The 13,947-nt window shown below is 47.2% G+C and overlaps 1 protein-coding gene across 1 annotated transcript; it reads left to right on the top strand.

The window, feature by feature from the left end:
- Positions 1-356: 356 nt before the first annotated feature.
- Positions 357-13,364, top strand: WSB2 (WD repeat and SOCS box containing 2). The gene is made up of 9 exons (XM_054996532.1): positions 357-472; positions 3,945-4,116; positions 6,162-6,394; positions 7,298-7,432; positions 8,993-9,093; positions 9,572-9,744; positions 11,850-11,963; positions 12,429-12,536; positions 13,030-13,364. Exons 1-9 carry the CDS (start codon positions 403-405, stop codon positions 13,190-13,192), a joined length of 1,269 nt encoding a protein of 422 aa, XP_054852507.1. The 5' UTR covers positions 357-402; the 3' UTR covers positions 13,193-13,364.
- The last annotated feature ends 583 nt before the right edge of the window (positions 13,365-13,947 follow it).

The following is a 13,947-nucleotide window of genomic DNA, read 5'->3' as shown; positions in this document are numbered from 1 at the left end:
CGCAAAGGCGGCGCCCAGCAGCAATCCGAGCGGCGCTCTTTTCCACCCTCTTCCTCGGAGGAAAGTCGGGGTAAAAATACACTAGCTAATCAAACATGAGAAATGCACTGGTTAGGCGCCGAGGGTCTGCTCCAAATGGAAAGAAAACCGTCCCGTGGCCATCGTGGCGGTGCGCCCAATGCGCCAAGGTCGCGCCGAGCAGAGACCCCCCGAGTGGCGCGCTCCCCCGTCTACTGCCACGACTTTCCCGGGCTGGAACCCAGCCGGGCGTCCCGCCCCCTCCCCGCCCCCCTCCCCTCCGCCGGCTGGGCTGTCATGTGACTGGCGCAGGCCAGAAACGGGAAGAGGAAGCGGCGCCGTTGCCCGCAGTGCCGGCCTCGTCCGGGCCCAGATGCGAGCCGGATGGAGACGCCTCCGGGGGACCCTCGACGGCACCGCCTGCTGCTGGCGAAGGAGGAGACGGCGGCGGAGGGTGAGCGCTTTGCCTTCCCTCGTCTCCTTTCCTGCTGCTTCGATATCCAGTGCAAACCGCCTGGACTGGAGGTCGATTCGGAAATTTCACCCGACCTTTCCTCCTAGGGACTTAAGATTTTGATTTCCCTGTTGTGACTCTCTTAATCAAACCTAGGACTTTCTCTCTCAGTCCCCCGCGCCGTTAATTTGTTTAGCGTAGCTACTCAAGGAGTTTTGTATGTTTCCGGATGATATTTGAATTTCATATAATTATATCTCGCATCAAAACGCAGGCAATACGAGGCTCTGGGTTTTGCTGTTGGTTTACTTCTTTTTTCGGACCTACGTAAGGTCTAGTGAGGATCCACTATCTGTATCTGACCATTTTGGTTCTAGCGCAGGGAAGTTTATGCTTGAAAACATTAAAGTGTCTTTGCTCCGATGCTGTTTAATTGTATTGTTTAACGTAGTCCGGTAAAATGAGTTCGGGAGAGTGGAAGGGGTCATCGCTAGGACTGCCAAGTTCAAGTCGGATTTTTTTGGGAGATTTGGGGGATGGCGCCTGGAAGAGGGCTCGGTTTGGGAAGGGGGAGACCTCAGCTGGGCATAATGCCATGGAGTCCACCCTCAAAAGCAGGTATTTTCTCCAGGTGAACTGATCTCAGTTGTATTTCAGGAGCTCTTCAGACCCCTCTTGGAAGCTGGAAGCTGTAGTCATCTCTGTTTGCAAAAGATGTTATGCTACTGCCACTTTCCTAGTTTCTTAAATTGCAGGCTGGCCCTCAGAAACGACACTTGGGAAGTTTCTCTCTCTGCCATTGTTGAACAGTGATAGGAAAAAGTATGCTATTTAAATTGAATTGTATTCAAATAGGGTTTAATTGGGACTATGGGTGTCTTTCACACCAAAGATGCTAAATTGGCATAGTTAAAAATATAGTGGGAGGGAGATGGATTTCTTTCTGTGTTCTATGATTTCAAATACAGCTAAGCTACTTAGTGGATTCAGTGGTGCTTTTAAAGGCACAGTGTAAATATTTTGATTACTTAATGTGGCATGCCACAGGGTCCATGCTGTTTTTACCTTCTGTACATCTGTCCTCTGCAAACTCTTTTGGCTCCGTTGTTTACAGTTTTGTGGATCCATTTTAGTATAAGTGTTTGCCAGCTAAAAGCTGCTTTAGGTGTAGAACGGGGGTCTCCAACCTTTTTCAGTCCATGGGCACCAATGAATTCCAACACAGAGTGGTGAGCGCATCCTGAAAATGGCTGCCATAGAAGGCGGAACCAACCAGAAAATGGCTGCCAAAGGAGTGTCAGAGAGAGGATTCCAGTCGTTATTAGCCATCATTAAATTCTATTGAAATCATACATTGATAATCTTGACGAAATCTCAGTATTTTGCTGGGATTGTGCTTTGTGTGTTCTGACATTACCTTTCTTGAATAATTTTAAAATGATCTTACTGTTAAAAAAATATTTTCTTGCATACACAAAGAAAATATAACTAAGAAGCCCACACCAGGCAGTCTCTGTCTTCATTTTGCAGGCTTGTTATACAGTTATGTACCCTGACCTGGATAGCCCAGGTGAGCCTGCTCTCATCAAATCTCAGAAGCTAAGCAGGGTTGGCCTTGGTTAATAATTGGATGGGAGACCTCCAGGGAGGACCAGGGTTGCAGAAGCAGGCAAAGGCAAACCATCTCTGTTAGTCTCTTGCCATGAAAACCCCACCAGGGTTCACCATACATCAGCTGTGATTTGAGGGCACTCCCTACCACCAACAGAGTTATACAAGAATAAAAGAGAGGAATGCTTCTTCCCCTGGCTATCCCCTTTACATGAGCCTATATATACTTTTAACCTGTGCTGTTACTTGCACAGGTAATGTACTTTATATCAAACCACTGTCTGCATTAGACCAACAACTCAAACCAGATCTGTGCCATGGTATAACAGAGAGGATACAATAAAGCTCCACAAAAGTAGTTAACATTGGCACATAATGGGCAGGAATCCAAAAGGGATGAATGATAAAAACAAAGAAACCCAAGGAAGGAGGAGAATAAAACACACATTTACATAACAAGAAGCTGAAGGGGGGGGAGAGAGAAGGGGGATTTTCAGAAGAGAGGGATAGGCCAAGGGAGGGGAATCACACATAAACAGGAAACCCAAGTGCAGGGGACAGGAGGGGGAAATTTTAAACATATATAACGAAAGGCGATGTGGGCGGGGGCAGCAATGAAAGCCACACAACATGGGATCGCGCACATGCAGAGGAAACCCAAATGTAGGGGATGGATTTTAAAAAACCTGCAAGGAAAGGAGGGGGAGAGAAAATAAAAGCAGCAGGATACAGAGGGGTGTGGAGGAGGAAAACGGAGCAAAGGCAGGTTTCCTTTGCCAGTTTCCTTTGCCCGCTTTGCCAGTTCCCATCCATGCCTCTTCAGGCTGGCCAGCTTGATTCCAAGCTGCAGTATCAGTGCTGGGGATAAGAGGAAGCAGTGGGCTGAGAAGGGAGAGGCAGGGCTTTTCCTCCCTGTGCATACTTGGGTTGCAGCAGGAGATGAGGAAAACAGGCTTGGTTTTTCCATGCTTGCTTGCTGACTTTCTTCTGTCCTGGGCTTTAGCAGTGGTGGCTGGAGTGAGAGGAAGCCTGCATGTTTGGGTGAGAAAAGAAGGGCCTTTCTTTCTTTGCACATGCCAGCTGGTTTGTTCTCTTACTAGTCTGCAGTGGTGGAGCTCAGGAGGAAAAGAAGCTGGCAGGAAAGAGTTTCTTTCCACCATCCCCCTGAATGGTTTGGAAGGAGGAGGGTAATGGTCAAGGCTGGCAGCTGAATTAAGATGATCCTTCTCCCCCCCACCCAACTTTGCTAGACATAGCTGTAATTTGAATGCAAATGTAAGATGACCCTTTCTCTTTTTTATGGCATGCTTGGGGGGAAAAACCCTACTATTGTATTGAAGTAAATATTGTGTTTGCGTGGCTTTTTATTGTGTGAAAGTTGCCTGTATGATGTAACAGTTAGTGTTAAACTAAGACTGGAGAAGCCTCAGTTCAAATCCAAACTATGCAACAAAACTTTCTGTGTGACCTTGGGCCGATCTCTCTCACTTTCTTGCCCTGGTCTACCTCACAGGGGTGGTGTGGAAATAAAATAGAGGAAGGGGAAACCATGTAAGCTGCTCTGAGATCCTCAGAGGGAAAGCAGGATAAAAATGGGATTTATTTGCATAATCTATAAGCAAACCATGGCTATTGATATCCTTGGAACTTCTCTGGATAATTGATTGACGTGCATACTGGTTTTGAACCAGGTGTCTGAAGGAAGAAAGGCCGCACAAGTTGGACTCACAAACTGCATGCAAGCCAGCCTCTTCCTCCTTTGATTTAGTGGGAATGATTGCTGTCCATCTTTGCAAGTGAATTTTGCTGTACATGTACTGGGTACGTGTTCAGTTCTGAAAAAATTTCTCTCCTTCTCCAGGCGAGCCCCTCCTAGTGGCAGAATTGAGGCCTGGGCAGCCTCAGCCGTTCTACTGGAAATCGACTTGCGAGACATGGAGTGTGGCCTTCTCCCCAGATGGCGCTTGGTTCGCTTGGTCTCGAGGCCACTGTGTGGTCAAGCTGCTCCCTTGGCCTTTGGAAGAGTCCGAGCAGTGAGTGTACTTCTGGATGGTCTTTCTACTGTTCCCTGGCCTTTCCTCTAGTGCATTGAGATCCATGCACAGATCAAGACCTGACCTAACAGGGGTCATACTGCTGGTGCCCCTGGATCTTGGTAGCAGCTCATGTGCTTGGCAATGTATAACATTTCAGATTCAGTCCCTGGGAACCCAGTTGAAGGCTGTCTGGTAGCAGGTTACAGCAGGGAGAAGCCACCAGGATCAAATGGTGGGTCTGGGGAGGCCAGAAGTAAAAACAGCCTAGCTGGGACAATGTTTGGGCCATTTATGGCAGCACCCGTAGCAGTTACCTGAAGTAAGGGCAGCCTAGCTGGGACAATGTTTGGGCTGCTTATGGCGGCACCCGTAGCAGTTACCTGCTCAACGTGATCCATAAAGGGGACTGGATGCCCTGTTGTGGGTTTCTAGTGTTTCAGCTGTCTTATGGTAAAAACTTGATTTAAGGCTTGATCTCAGGATCATTACTGCCCTCGCTTTAATTGTATAAATCTCACAAGCCAATAGGAGTTAGCAAAGCCCATCCTGCCTTCTAGACAGGAACAGATTTTATGAGTACGAAGTAGACAGCTAGCTTGTCCTGTCATTGGGGGCTGGCTCTTCTGCAAATTGCACCACCCAAAACTAATGGGAGGTGGGCTCTATTCTGAATGCTGTATGTTTACAAATTTAAAGAAGTAAATTTTTTATATAAAGAACCTGGAACTTTGGCTCTAAGTAATGATTCCTCTGTTTATCTTGGCACTCAGCCATTGAAATTGGTTACGGGTGTTGTCACATACCCTTGTCTAACTCAGAGATAGGCTGACCTTTCTGTACCCTGAAGTAAAACTTCTCTAAACCTATGAAGCTGAATACTGGGCTGGAAAGCCTTTAGTAGTGTGGTTGAGATTTAGCTTCAATTTTCTTTCTTGTCCTACCCTTCAGGAACATATAAGTGGTATGGTTACCCAGCCAAGTCCAAGTAGGGGAAAGATCAGGGGTTTACACTTCCCTTAAACAGAAACTGGCACACAAGGCTTGTGGAAATTCAAAATGAAACAAAGTTTATTTACAGGTAGGGAAGATAAGAAGGCACGTAGGCAGGTGTTTAAAACTGAAGTAACGTAGAGGTTTATAAACTGAACACTTCACTGGTGTGAGGCACAAAGCACTTGGTATGGTTCTTAGGTTGCTGGCTTGTATGAGAGATGTTGGTGTTATCAGACTTAAAAGTTGTTACAGTAAGCTCTTTCTGAGGTTGGCACTCCAAGTTAGGTGCTCCTATTTTCACACACACATACACACTGCATGACTTCCCCTTTCTTGCAGACCTTAGGGTAGGCCACTGAGTCAAACCCTTTCAAGATACTGGGCAGGTGTTATAGTTATGCCCCAGCTATAACCCTGTTCCTGTGGCCAAAGGGGAGACTCCTTTCTACCCACTTCCGTGGCCCACTACAATTCCCAGATCTCTTGTGTCTACACAGAAGTTAGTGCTGTCTTTCCCACTTTAGTCCAAGGACTACAAGTGCTTAATGAACGTATTGATTTTCCCTTAATCATTACTTGAATAAAATTAAAAGGTACACCGTCTCCTTCTTTCCTCACACAGAGGACTCTCTGGCTAATCCTCTCTGGTCAGAAGCCAGACTCCAACTCTTCACTCTTCAGTTTACTCCAACTGTCAATCCCTCCCTCTGGTAGCACCAACTGTCACCTCAGCTTTCCAACACCAACTGCCATTTCAGGCTAGTCACAGAAAGGGGGGGGCATGTCAATCATCCTCCCTCTTTACTGCCTGGTAATCCCAGCATTTGAAGCTGAGTCCGTCACAGGTGTTCCCATTTTAGGCATATGGAACTGAGGCTGAAGATTGACCGGTTTGTGTTTTTAGCATGCAGCTTGTGGTCGCATGATGTGTTCTGGGTTGTGCCGATGGACCAGGGAGAGGGTGTCCTTTTGAGACAGGAGGAGGAACGAGATGAAAGGCTTTTTGATTTCTCCTTCGCATGCCTCCCTCTTCCGTTTTGTCTTCGCAGGAGCTGCAAAGCCTTGGAGCGCAAAAACCACTGTGCTAAAAGCGAAGCCAAGGGGCAAGGAGGGGCAAAGGAGAAGATGCTGGAATGTGGTCAGATTGTCTGGGGACTGGCGTTTAGCCCGTGGCTTTCTCCTGGCACCAGAAAACATGCTTTGCGGATACCAGGGGCTTCCTCCTTGGTTCTTGCCACAGGGTTGAAAGATGGACAGATTAAAGTCTGGCAGGTGGAGACAGGTATTTATTGAAGGGAGCCAGTGTGGGATAATAACGGTTAGACTACTGGGCTAGGACTGGGGAGACCCAGGTTCAAATCTTCTCTTTGCCACGGAGCTTATGGGCCAGTCACACACTCACAGCCAAACCTACCCCACAGGGTTGTTGTGAGGACAAATTGCAAGGGAGGCACTGCTCGAGTTCCATGGAAGAAAGGTATTTTTCAGCCGGTAAGGGAATCAAGGCTGGTAACATTGTTAATGAATAAACCACCAATTTGCCCCAATTTTATCATTGCACATTGGATTCACACACTGTCAGGAGGAAGCAACGAATTGGCCTTCTGTCCTGGAGCCACAGCAGCCATCGGGCTTTAAAAATTTTTTTGACGGATTGAAACATAACTTTCACAGGTTACTGGACTGTGTAGGAATAGGACTGGGTATATATCTGAATACACAAATGAACTGAGAATTCACATTGCTGATGATATATATTTATTGTATGCATTGTACACATTTATTGAATGGAATATAGAGATATTATTTTGTACACCTTGTAGTGTTTTTTTCGGGTTCAGAGATTTCTCTCGTTTGGGTTGGTTTTGGGCAGAACCCCTCCGCTTTTTTGTTGTTGGGAGTAGCAGAAGATAAACAGAAGGCCCCATCCAAAGGATGTCAGCCTTTTAAGTGTTGCTCTATTCTGGGAAATGGGGGCGTTGGCTGTGGAAGTGTTCCCCTTTCTTCTGCTGTGCCTAATAGGCCTGCGACCCATTTTCCTCACTACAAGACCTCCAGTCTTCTCTATGACCAGGAAGAAGCAATTCAGCCCCTACCCTCCCACCCCGGGTTCCTGACCTTGCTTCCCCAAGCCCTTCCAGCTCTTCTGCCTCGCTGGGCTCAACCTGTGTCCTGCCATTTGTAGGGCATTTGCTGTTCATCCTCTCAGGGCACCTGGATGTTGTGAGGGACCTGAGCTTTGCACCTGGGGAGAGCTGCTCTATCCTCGTCTCTGCTTCCCGAGACAAGACCCTCCGTGTTTGGGACCTGAGCCAGAATGGTACGGCTGAGTACGGCCTCTTTTTTATGTTTCCTTCTTTTAAAACGAATCTTAAACCTAGAATGTACATGTTCCTAAAGAGGAGGCAATTGGGCAACAACTTGGGGCAGTTTGGGAGCTGAGGGCATTTGCATTCAGCACACAAATGGCATTTTTATCCTCACACAGTTCCATACGGCATACTTGAAGTGCTGCAGCATAACGTGAGAGTGCTTAGAATGTTGGACTAGGATCGTAGAGGCTTGGGTTCAAATCCCCACTGTACCATGAAGTTTGCTGGATGACCTTGGGCCACTTCTTGCGCTGTCAGCCCCCCCTACCTTACAGGGTGGTTATACAGACAAAACAAGGAGGAACTTTGTCTTCCATCGTGAGAAAGATGTGGTGGATAAATAGAGAGCTTCTGCCCCTGGCATCCAAAATGTAAAACCAAATTCTTGGCTCCTTGGAGCACAGTAAAAAAAACCCCAAAACACCCAAGTTAATAACAACAACAACAACAACAACATTCGGTTTATATACTGCCCTTCAGGACAACTTGATAACACACTCAAAGTGTGCTATTATCCTCACAGCAATCACCCTGTTGTGTGCCAATTGTTTGAAAAGCTGTGCTATGAATTGGGAAATCCCCCATACAAATCTCACCAGTGCTGGGAAGTCCCTAGGTGGCATTAGGGAGGGCTTACTCTCTTGTGGACATAGTGATTCTGACATATGTTGCATTGTAAGGATTACAAGAAGAGAAATTGCATGGAGCAATTCAGACTACTTGTTTTGTGAAGCCTGCGTACTTATTTTGAGCCTCCCTTGAATAACTGAATGTGCAGGACGTGGCTCGTTATAGCATTCAGTTATGTGGAATATAGAGTCTCTACATGAGATCTTACACAGGGATGCTCACGTGTAGGGAGATGTAATGTTAGCTGGGAAGGGTAGTTTAAAAAGACAGAGCTGGCAGAGATCGCTCCTCAGAGGGTTTGTTAATTTTATCTCTGCCTGCCGGAAGGCTTTGTTCATTTCAAGATAAAGACCAGATGGAGAAGAAAAAAGAAACCACACTCACTTTAAGAGCATAAAAGGCAGCAGTCCCTTTAATCTTGAGGCAGTACCTGGTTGTTCCTCTGGGACCAGATGAAATTTGAGGACCAGATTTAGCTCAGGTTGACTGTCCACTGCCCATCAACCTTGGAAGGATATGTGGCAGAGAGTACATAGAGAGTCAGCGTGGTGTGGTGGTTGGTGTGGGCTAGTGTGTCAAGCTAGCCCCTGAGAGAGCTGGATTTGAATCCCCAGCTGTCCCAGAACTTCCCTGGGCGACCTTGAGCCAGTCATTTTCAGCTCAGCCTATCTCACGGGGCGGTTGCTGTGAGGATAAAATCTCTAAATAAATATTTATTGAAGCTCAGTTATAGTGAGCAATAAGATAAATACCACTATGGTATTGCCTGAGCAAAGAAAATGCTCGTTTTCCTCCCACTGGTCTGGGGATAATGGCAAACCTGTTCCAATGCTGTGCTGATGTTTCTCTTTTCTCTGTCCCCCTCCCCCCTCCCCCAGGAAAGCAACTCCAGGTGCTGTCTGGCCATGTGCAGTGGGTCTACTGCTGCTGCATCTCCCCCGACGGCCAGATGTTGTGTTCGGCGGCTGGAGAGAAATCGGTGAGCCTTACCTGCAGTAGGAAGGGGGTGGAGGAGGACTGGGTGGCCTGGAAGTTAATGTTGGGAGACTTTGGCTCAGTTTGTAGAGCACATACTTTGCATGGAGCAGGTCCGAAGTCCAGCGCAGTCATGGGCAGCAGGGGTGGTGAAAGACCTTTCTTTAGCGGAGGATCTAGAGACCTGCCATCAGTCCAAGATGATCCTGAACTAGAGAGACAACTGCCGTGACTCTGTATGTAGGACAGCTTGCTAGGTACAGCAAGGGAAGGCTGTGGCTTAGCGGCAGAGGGCCTGCTTTGCATGCAGAAAGCTCCAGGTTCAGTCCCCAGAATCGCCAGTGAAAGGAATTCCAGTGAACAGGTTTTAGAGAGGACTTTTGCCTGCCTGGCGTACATCCATGTGCCTTTTCTGCCCTTTAACCACGCTCACTCCTTACTCACTGCTTTGATCCCCCTTCCTTCCTCTTTCTCCTTTGCAGGCACTCCTGTGGAGTATGCACTCCTACCTCCTCCTGCGGAAGCTGGAAGGGCATCAGGGCTGCGTCGTGTCTTGCGAGTTCTCTCCAGACTCAGCTCTTCTTGCAACTGCCTCCTATGATGCCTCTGTGATTCTCTGGGACCCCTACACAGGGGAGCAACTGAGATCCCTCTGGTAAGGGAGGTGAGAGTCCTCTAGGGCCAGGTGATGGGGGGGTGGCACAAGCCCACCCTTCCCCCGAGGCAGTCCCTCCTGCTTGCATTTGGAGTGTCATTTTCCAGTTTTGACCTAAGGGCTGGGATTGGCTTTCCTGACTTAAAAACTTCAAAGCAGTGACAGGATGGTGCCAATTTTTGATCAGAACAACAGCGCTAGAGGATTTCCCAGCATCGATTATGCTGTTTAAACCCACAGCACAAAACAAACAGGCATGGCAGTCAGTCGGAACCGCAGCGTCTTGCCACTCCCTCTTCCCCGCGCGGCTGCGATCCTCCCACGTCATACACGGCTTGGTGCTCTGTGCACCTTACTTTAAGGAGAACACTTCACTTTGTGACAGGGAAATGTTACATGGACGTCCCTTCTAAAGGCTGTTTAAATGGCCTCAGATGAGCCTCAGAGGCTTGCTAAGCAGGGCTGTGGCTTTTGAACCGTTCTTGAAAAGCTTTTAATCCTGCAGCTGTCAAGCTCAAATTCCTTTCACCTAAACCCAGGTGGTCCCTGTCAGCCAGTCAGCTAAGAAGTCTAAAGGTGTGTCAATGGTTGTGTGTGCCAGTCCAGCTGTAGTTCCCTGATCTGTCAGCAGGTGGAGCCTTCAGTTGTTTGAATTACATGCTTCATTTTTCCATGAATCAGGTCAGAGTTCAGTCACAACGCTTGTAGACCCACAGTGGGGTATGCTACGCTCTTCAGGGCCATCTTGGGAAAAGAGGGGGGAGATTTGAAGCTCCCTCTGCACCAGTTTCAGTCCAGTTGCGCGTTAAAGACCAACTAGATTTTCAGGATATAATCTTTCGAGAATTAAAACTTCCTTCTTCAGATACTTGAGGTTTATACCCTGAAATCTTGTTGACCTCTAAGCTGCCACTGGACTCAAATCCTGCCTATACATCTGGCTGGGATATAAAGGCTCAGGGATCTCCATTCCTGCTTGTATCTGACAAAGGGAGTTTTGACACTCGAAGGCTCGTACCCTGGAAATCTAGTTGGTCTTTACGGTGCTACTGGACCTGAATCTTGCTCTTCTGCTACAGACCAACATGGCTACCTGCCTAAAATCCTCTGCACCGAGGTCCTGATCCCAATCTGTTCCTGGGGTGTTTGGGGAAGTAAGTTTTCCACAGCTGTTCCGTGGTTGCCAGGAAAGCAAGTCAGGTTGGGAGAACCACAACCTGACTCATGGAGAAATAGTTTGCCCTTAGAAAAAAAGGGACAGCCAAAACAAAGGAATCGCTGTGACTTTCTGACAACACTATACTAAAGCACTCTTTTTTAAAAAGAAGTGGACTAAACGAGGAGAGTCTTGGTAACGGTTTGTAAAATTCCAAGCGGTGTGGATAAAGTGGATGGAGAAATTCTTCTTCTCCACCCAAGAACCAAGAAATGGACTGGTTGGTTGCAGATTCAGGACAGATAAAAGGAAAGGACTTCTTCACACAACACACAAATTATGTAGAATTTGCCCTCCTGGAATACTGTGGTTGCTTCTGGCTTTAAAAGGGAATAGGGCAGGTTTATGGAGGAGAGATCCATGATTGACTGTTAACCACGATCACTAAATGGAGCTTCCCTGTTCAGAGCTGTTACCTGAACTGAATGCATGAATCATACCACTGGCCTATCCAAGCCAACATTGTCCTCTCGGACTAGCAGCTGTTCTCCAGTGTCTCAGGTCATCACCTAACAACCATCATCACCTAATACTTCATCCTTTTAACTGGACACGGCGGGGATTGAACCTGGGACCTTCTGCGTGCAAGGCAGATGCTCTACTACTGAGTCACACCCCTTCCCAGGGCAGGAGAGGAACATTATTTATTAAACCATTATTACTCTGCTTTTCCTCGTGGTTCAAGGTAGCTTATACGAAGGTTAAAAATATTTAGTTAAAACCAAATATAAATACAAGCCCGTTTCCTCTTCCTGTTACTTTCAGGCCATGTCTTTGGGCTTCCCCAGAAACATCAGGATTCTGGACTAGGTGGACCTTTGGTCTGATTTGGAGGGATGGTTCCTCTGGCTCCAAACTGACCCAGCTTTTCCCTTTTTTTCTTCCACAGCCACATTCCATTGCAGCCATCCCTGGAGCACAGCAGTGACTACCACGCCAGCTCCTTGAGGTCTGTGTGCTTCTCCCCCGAAGGCCTTTACCTTGCAACAGTGGCAGATGACAGGTGAGAGCCTTGGAGGATGAGTGAAGGATTCATACCGTACATTTCGCAAAGCCTTTTCCAGTCTTGGGGCAGGTGCTTAGCACCTGGTCCAAGGTTACCCTGCAAGCTTCCATGGGTTGACTGGTATTCAAGAGTCGAATGTTGTCTGTGCATGGGGGGTGAGCAGGCTTGGTTTGAGAGTACTGGGTTTGAATGTCACCTCTTCCCATAAACTCATTCACAACCCCACAGTGAGTGTTTGGCTCAATTTCCACATTTGTAAAATGGAAGGAAGAATGGTCCACTTCCTAGCGATGTACAAGGTTAAATACTGAGTAAACTGTTAAGTTTGGTTTTTGCAAGTCAAAGGTGCAGAGTTAGAACTAGTTTGGGTGGTCGAGTGATCTCAGTAGTTCAAGTATTTTTCAAACCACAGGTTCGTTTTTTTAATTTCGTTCTCCTGTATACCTCCCATGTCTCTTCTAGGCTGCTGAGGATCTGGGCCTTGGAGTTAGGGAGCCCAGTTTCCTTTGCCCCGGTGAAAAACGGACTTTGCTGCACTTACTTCCCACATGGTGGAATCATTGCTACAGGGTATGTTCTGGGCAAGTCACACTGCTTCTCCCTCTGCACAGGGAACCACATAGACAGGATCTAGGAATCCCATGTGGCTTTGTGTCATTAAATTCACTTAATTGAATGGCCCGGCCAAGTTTCCAGTTCTCAAGAGCAGAGAAAAACAAGACCAGAACCACCAGCTGTTAAGCCCTTAAAGAAACAAGCAGTTGGGGACTGGATAAGGCATCTGGTAACTGAGGAAAGATACTTATTTCCCCAGGCCCTCTCCATAGCTCTGTGGAGTGTGCAGATGCTTGGTTCCTCACTCATCTATTTGGGAAGCAGGCCAAACACTGCCTCATGACAAAATGCAGTTAGAACAGTACAATTAATGTCCCTGCTTCAGGAACAACTTTGAGGCAGTGTAGCTGGAGAGGCAGTCCTTAATCCAGTACTAGCTCATTTTGCTTGGAATAACTTCTTCTGTACCTTTTTCTATCCCCCCCCCGCCCTTTCTTCCGTCTTGCAGGACAAGGGATGGCCATGTCCAATTTTGGACTGCACCTCAGGCCCTCTCCTCCCTCAAGCACCTGTGCCGTAAATCCATCCGCCGCTTCCTGACGACTTACCAGGTTCTAGTACTGCCCATTCCCCAAAAGGTGAAAGAGTTCCTCACCTACCGGACTTTGTGAAGTTGCTATTTGAACTGCAGCTAGGAGTTGAACCTTGCAGCGTGTTGGGTTCCTTTTAGCCAAGGAGAGGCGGCTGCAGCCGAGAGACTCCATGTTTGGCAAGATGGAAAAAGAGAGGGGTTTTATTTTTCTTGGATGGGGTTGAAGGGCAAGGGGATAATGCCGACAAAGAAGATGTTTACTGTATGTCTTATTCATTGCATACATTGCTTAATAAACATGCACATGTTTAAACCAAAGCTCAAAGTTCTTGAAATTAATCACAAAAGCAATCCTGTGTCCAAGTGGTCCAAGGTTTATATTCCATTAATCATGGGAGTGCTGAAAAGTAAAGTCCGGGCCGTGCGCCCAATCCGGGGCCGGCTGCACATCAGATTTCGTGAATTCCTTCTTCAGGGGCGTGGCCTAATAATGATAATAATGAAACAGTACAAAGCAATCAACATCTCCCCCATTAACATTATCCAAAATCCGACCAAATCATTTACAATACTGACCTCTGTAATACCTCTTAAACGTTTTACACAGACGCTCCAAGGACAAGGCGGCCGTATCTTCAATAGCACGCCCAGAACGCCGTGTGAGAACCAATATAAGTATATTTCCCCCTTAAATTCTTAAAGGGAACGCATCCACATCTCACATCCCATTACAAAAAACAAAGCAAGGATAACTGGTATACTGGTGGCAGTATTAAGTGTTTTACAGAAAGGGGATCACAAAAGGCTGCTACAAAGAGAAGCATTCTGGATACA

This window comes from Eublepharis macularius, chromosome 13 (assembly GCF_028583425.1).
Source record: "Eublepharis macularius isolate TG4126 chromosome 13, MPM_Emac_v1.0, whole genome shotgun sequence".
Classification (NCBI taxonomy): Eukaryota; Metazoa; Chordata; class Lepidosauria; order Squamata; family Eublepharidae; genus Eublepharis; species Eublepharis macularius.
Note: the sequence above shows the minus strand (reverse complement) of the source record. Positions and strands in the feature narration are given on the sequence as shown.

What these genes read in the sequence shown, in the direction of transcription:
- WSB2 (XM_054996532.1), top strand. Translation starts at nt 403, where the DNA reads ATGGAGACGCCTCCGGGGGACCCTCGACGGCACCGCCTGCTGCTGGCG. An exon ending in GCAACAGTGGCAGATGACAG is followed by an intron (nt 11,964 to 12,428) that starts GTGAGAGCCTTG and finishes TGTCTCTTCTAG; the next exon opens with GCTGCTGAGGATCTGGGCCT. An exon ending in GGTGGAATCATTGCTACAGG is followed by an intron (nt 12,537 to 13,029) that starts GTATGTTCTGGG and finishes TCCGTCTTGCAG; the next exon opens with GACAAGGGATGGCCATGTCC.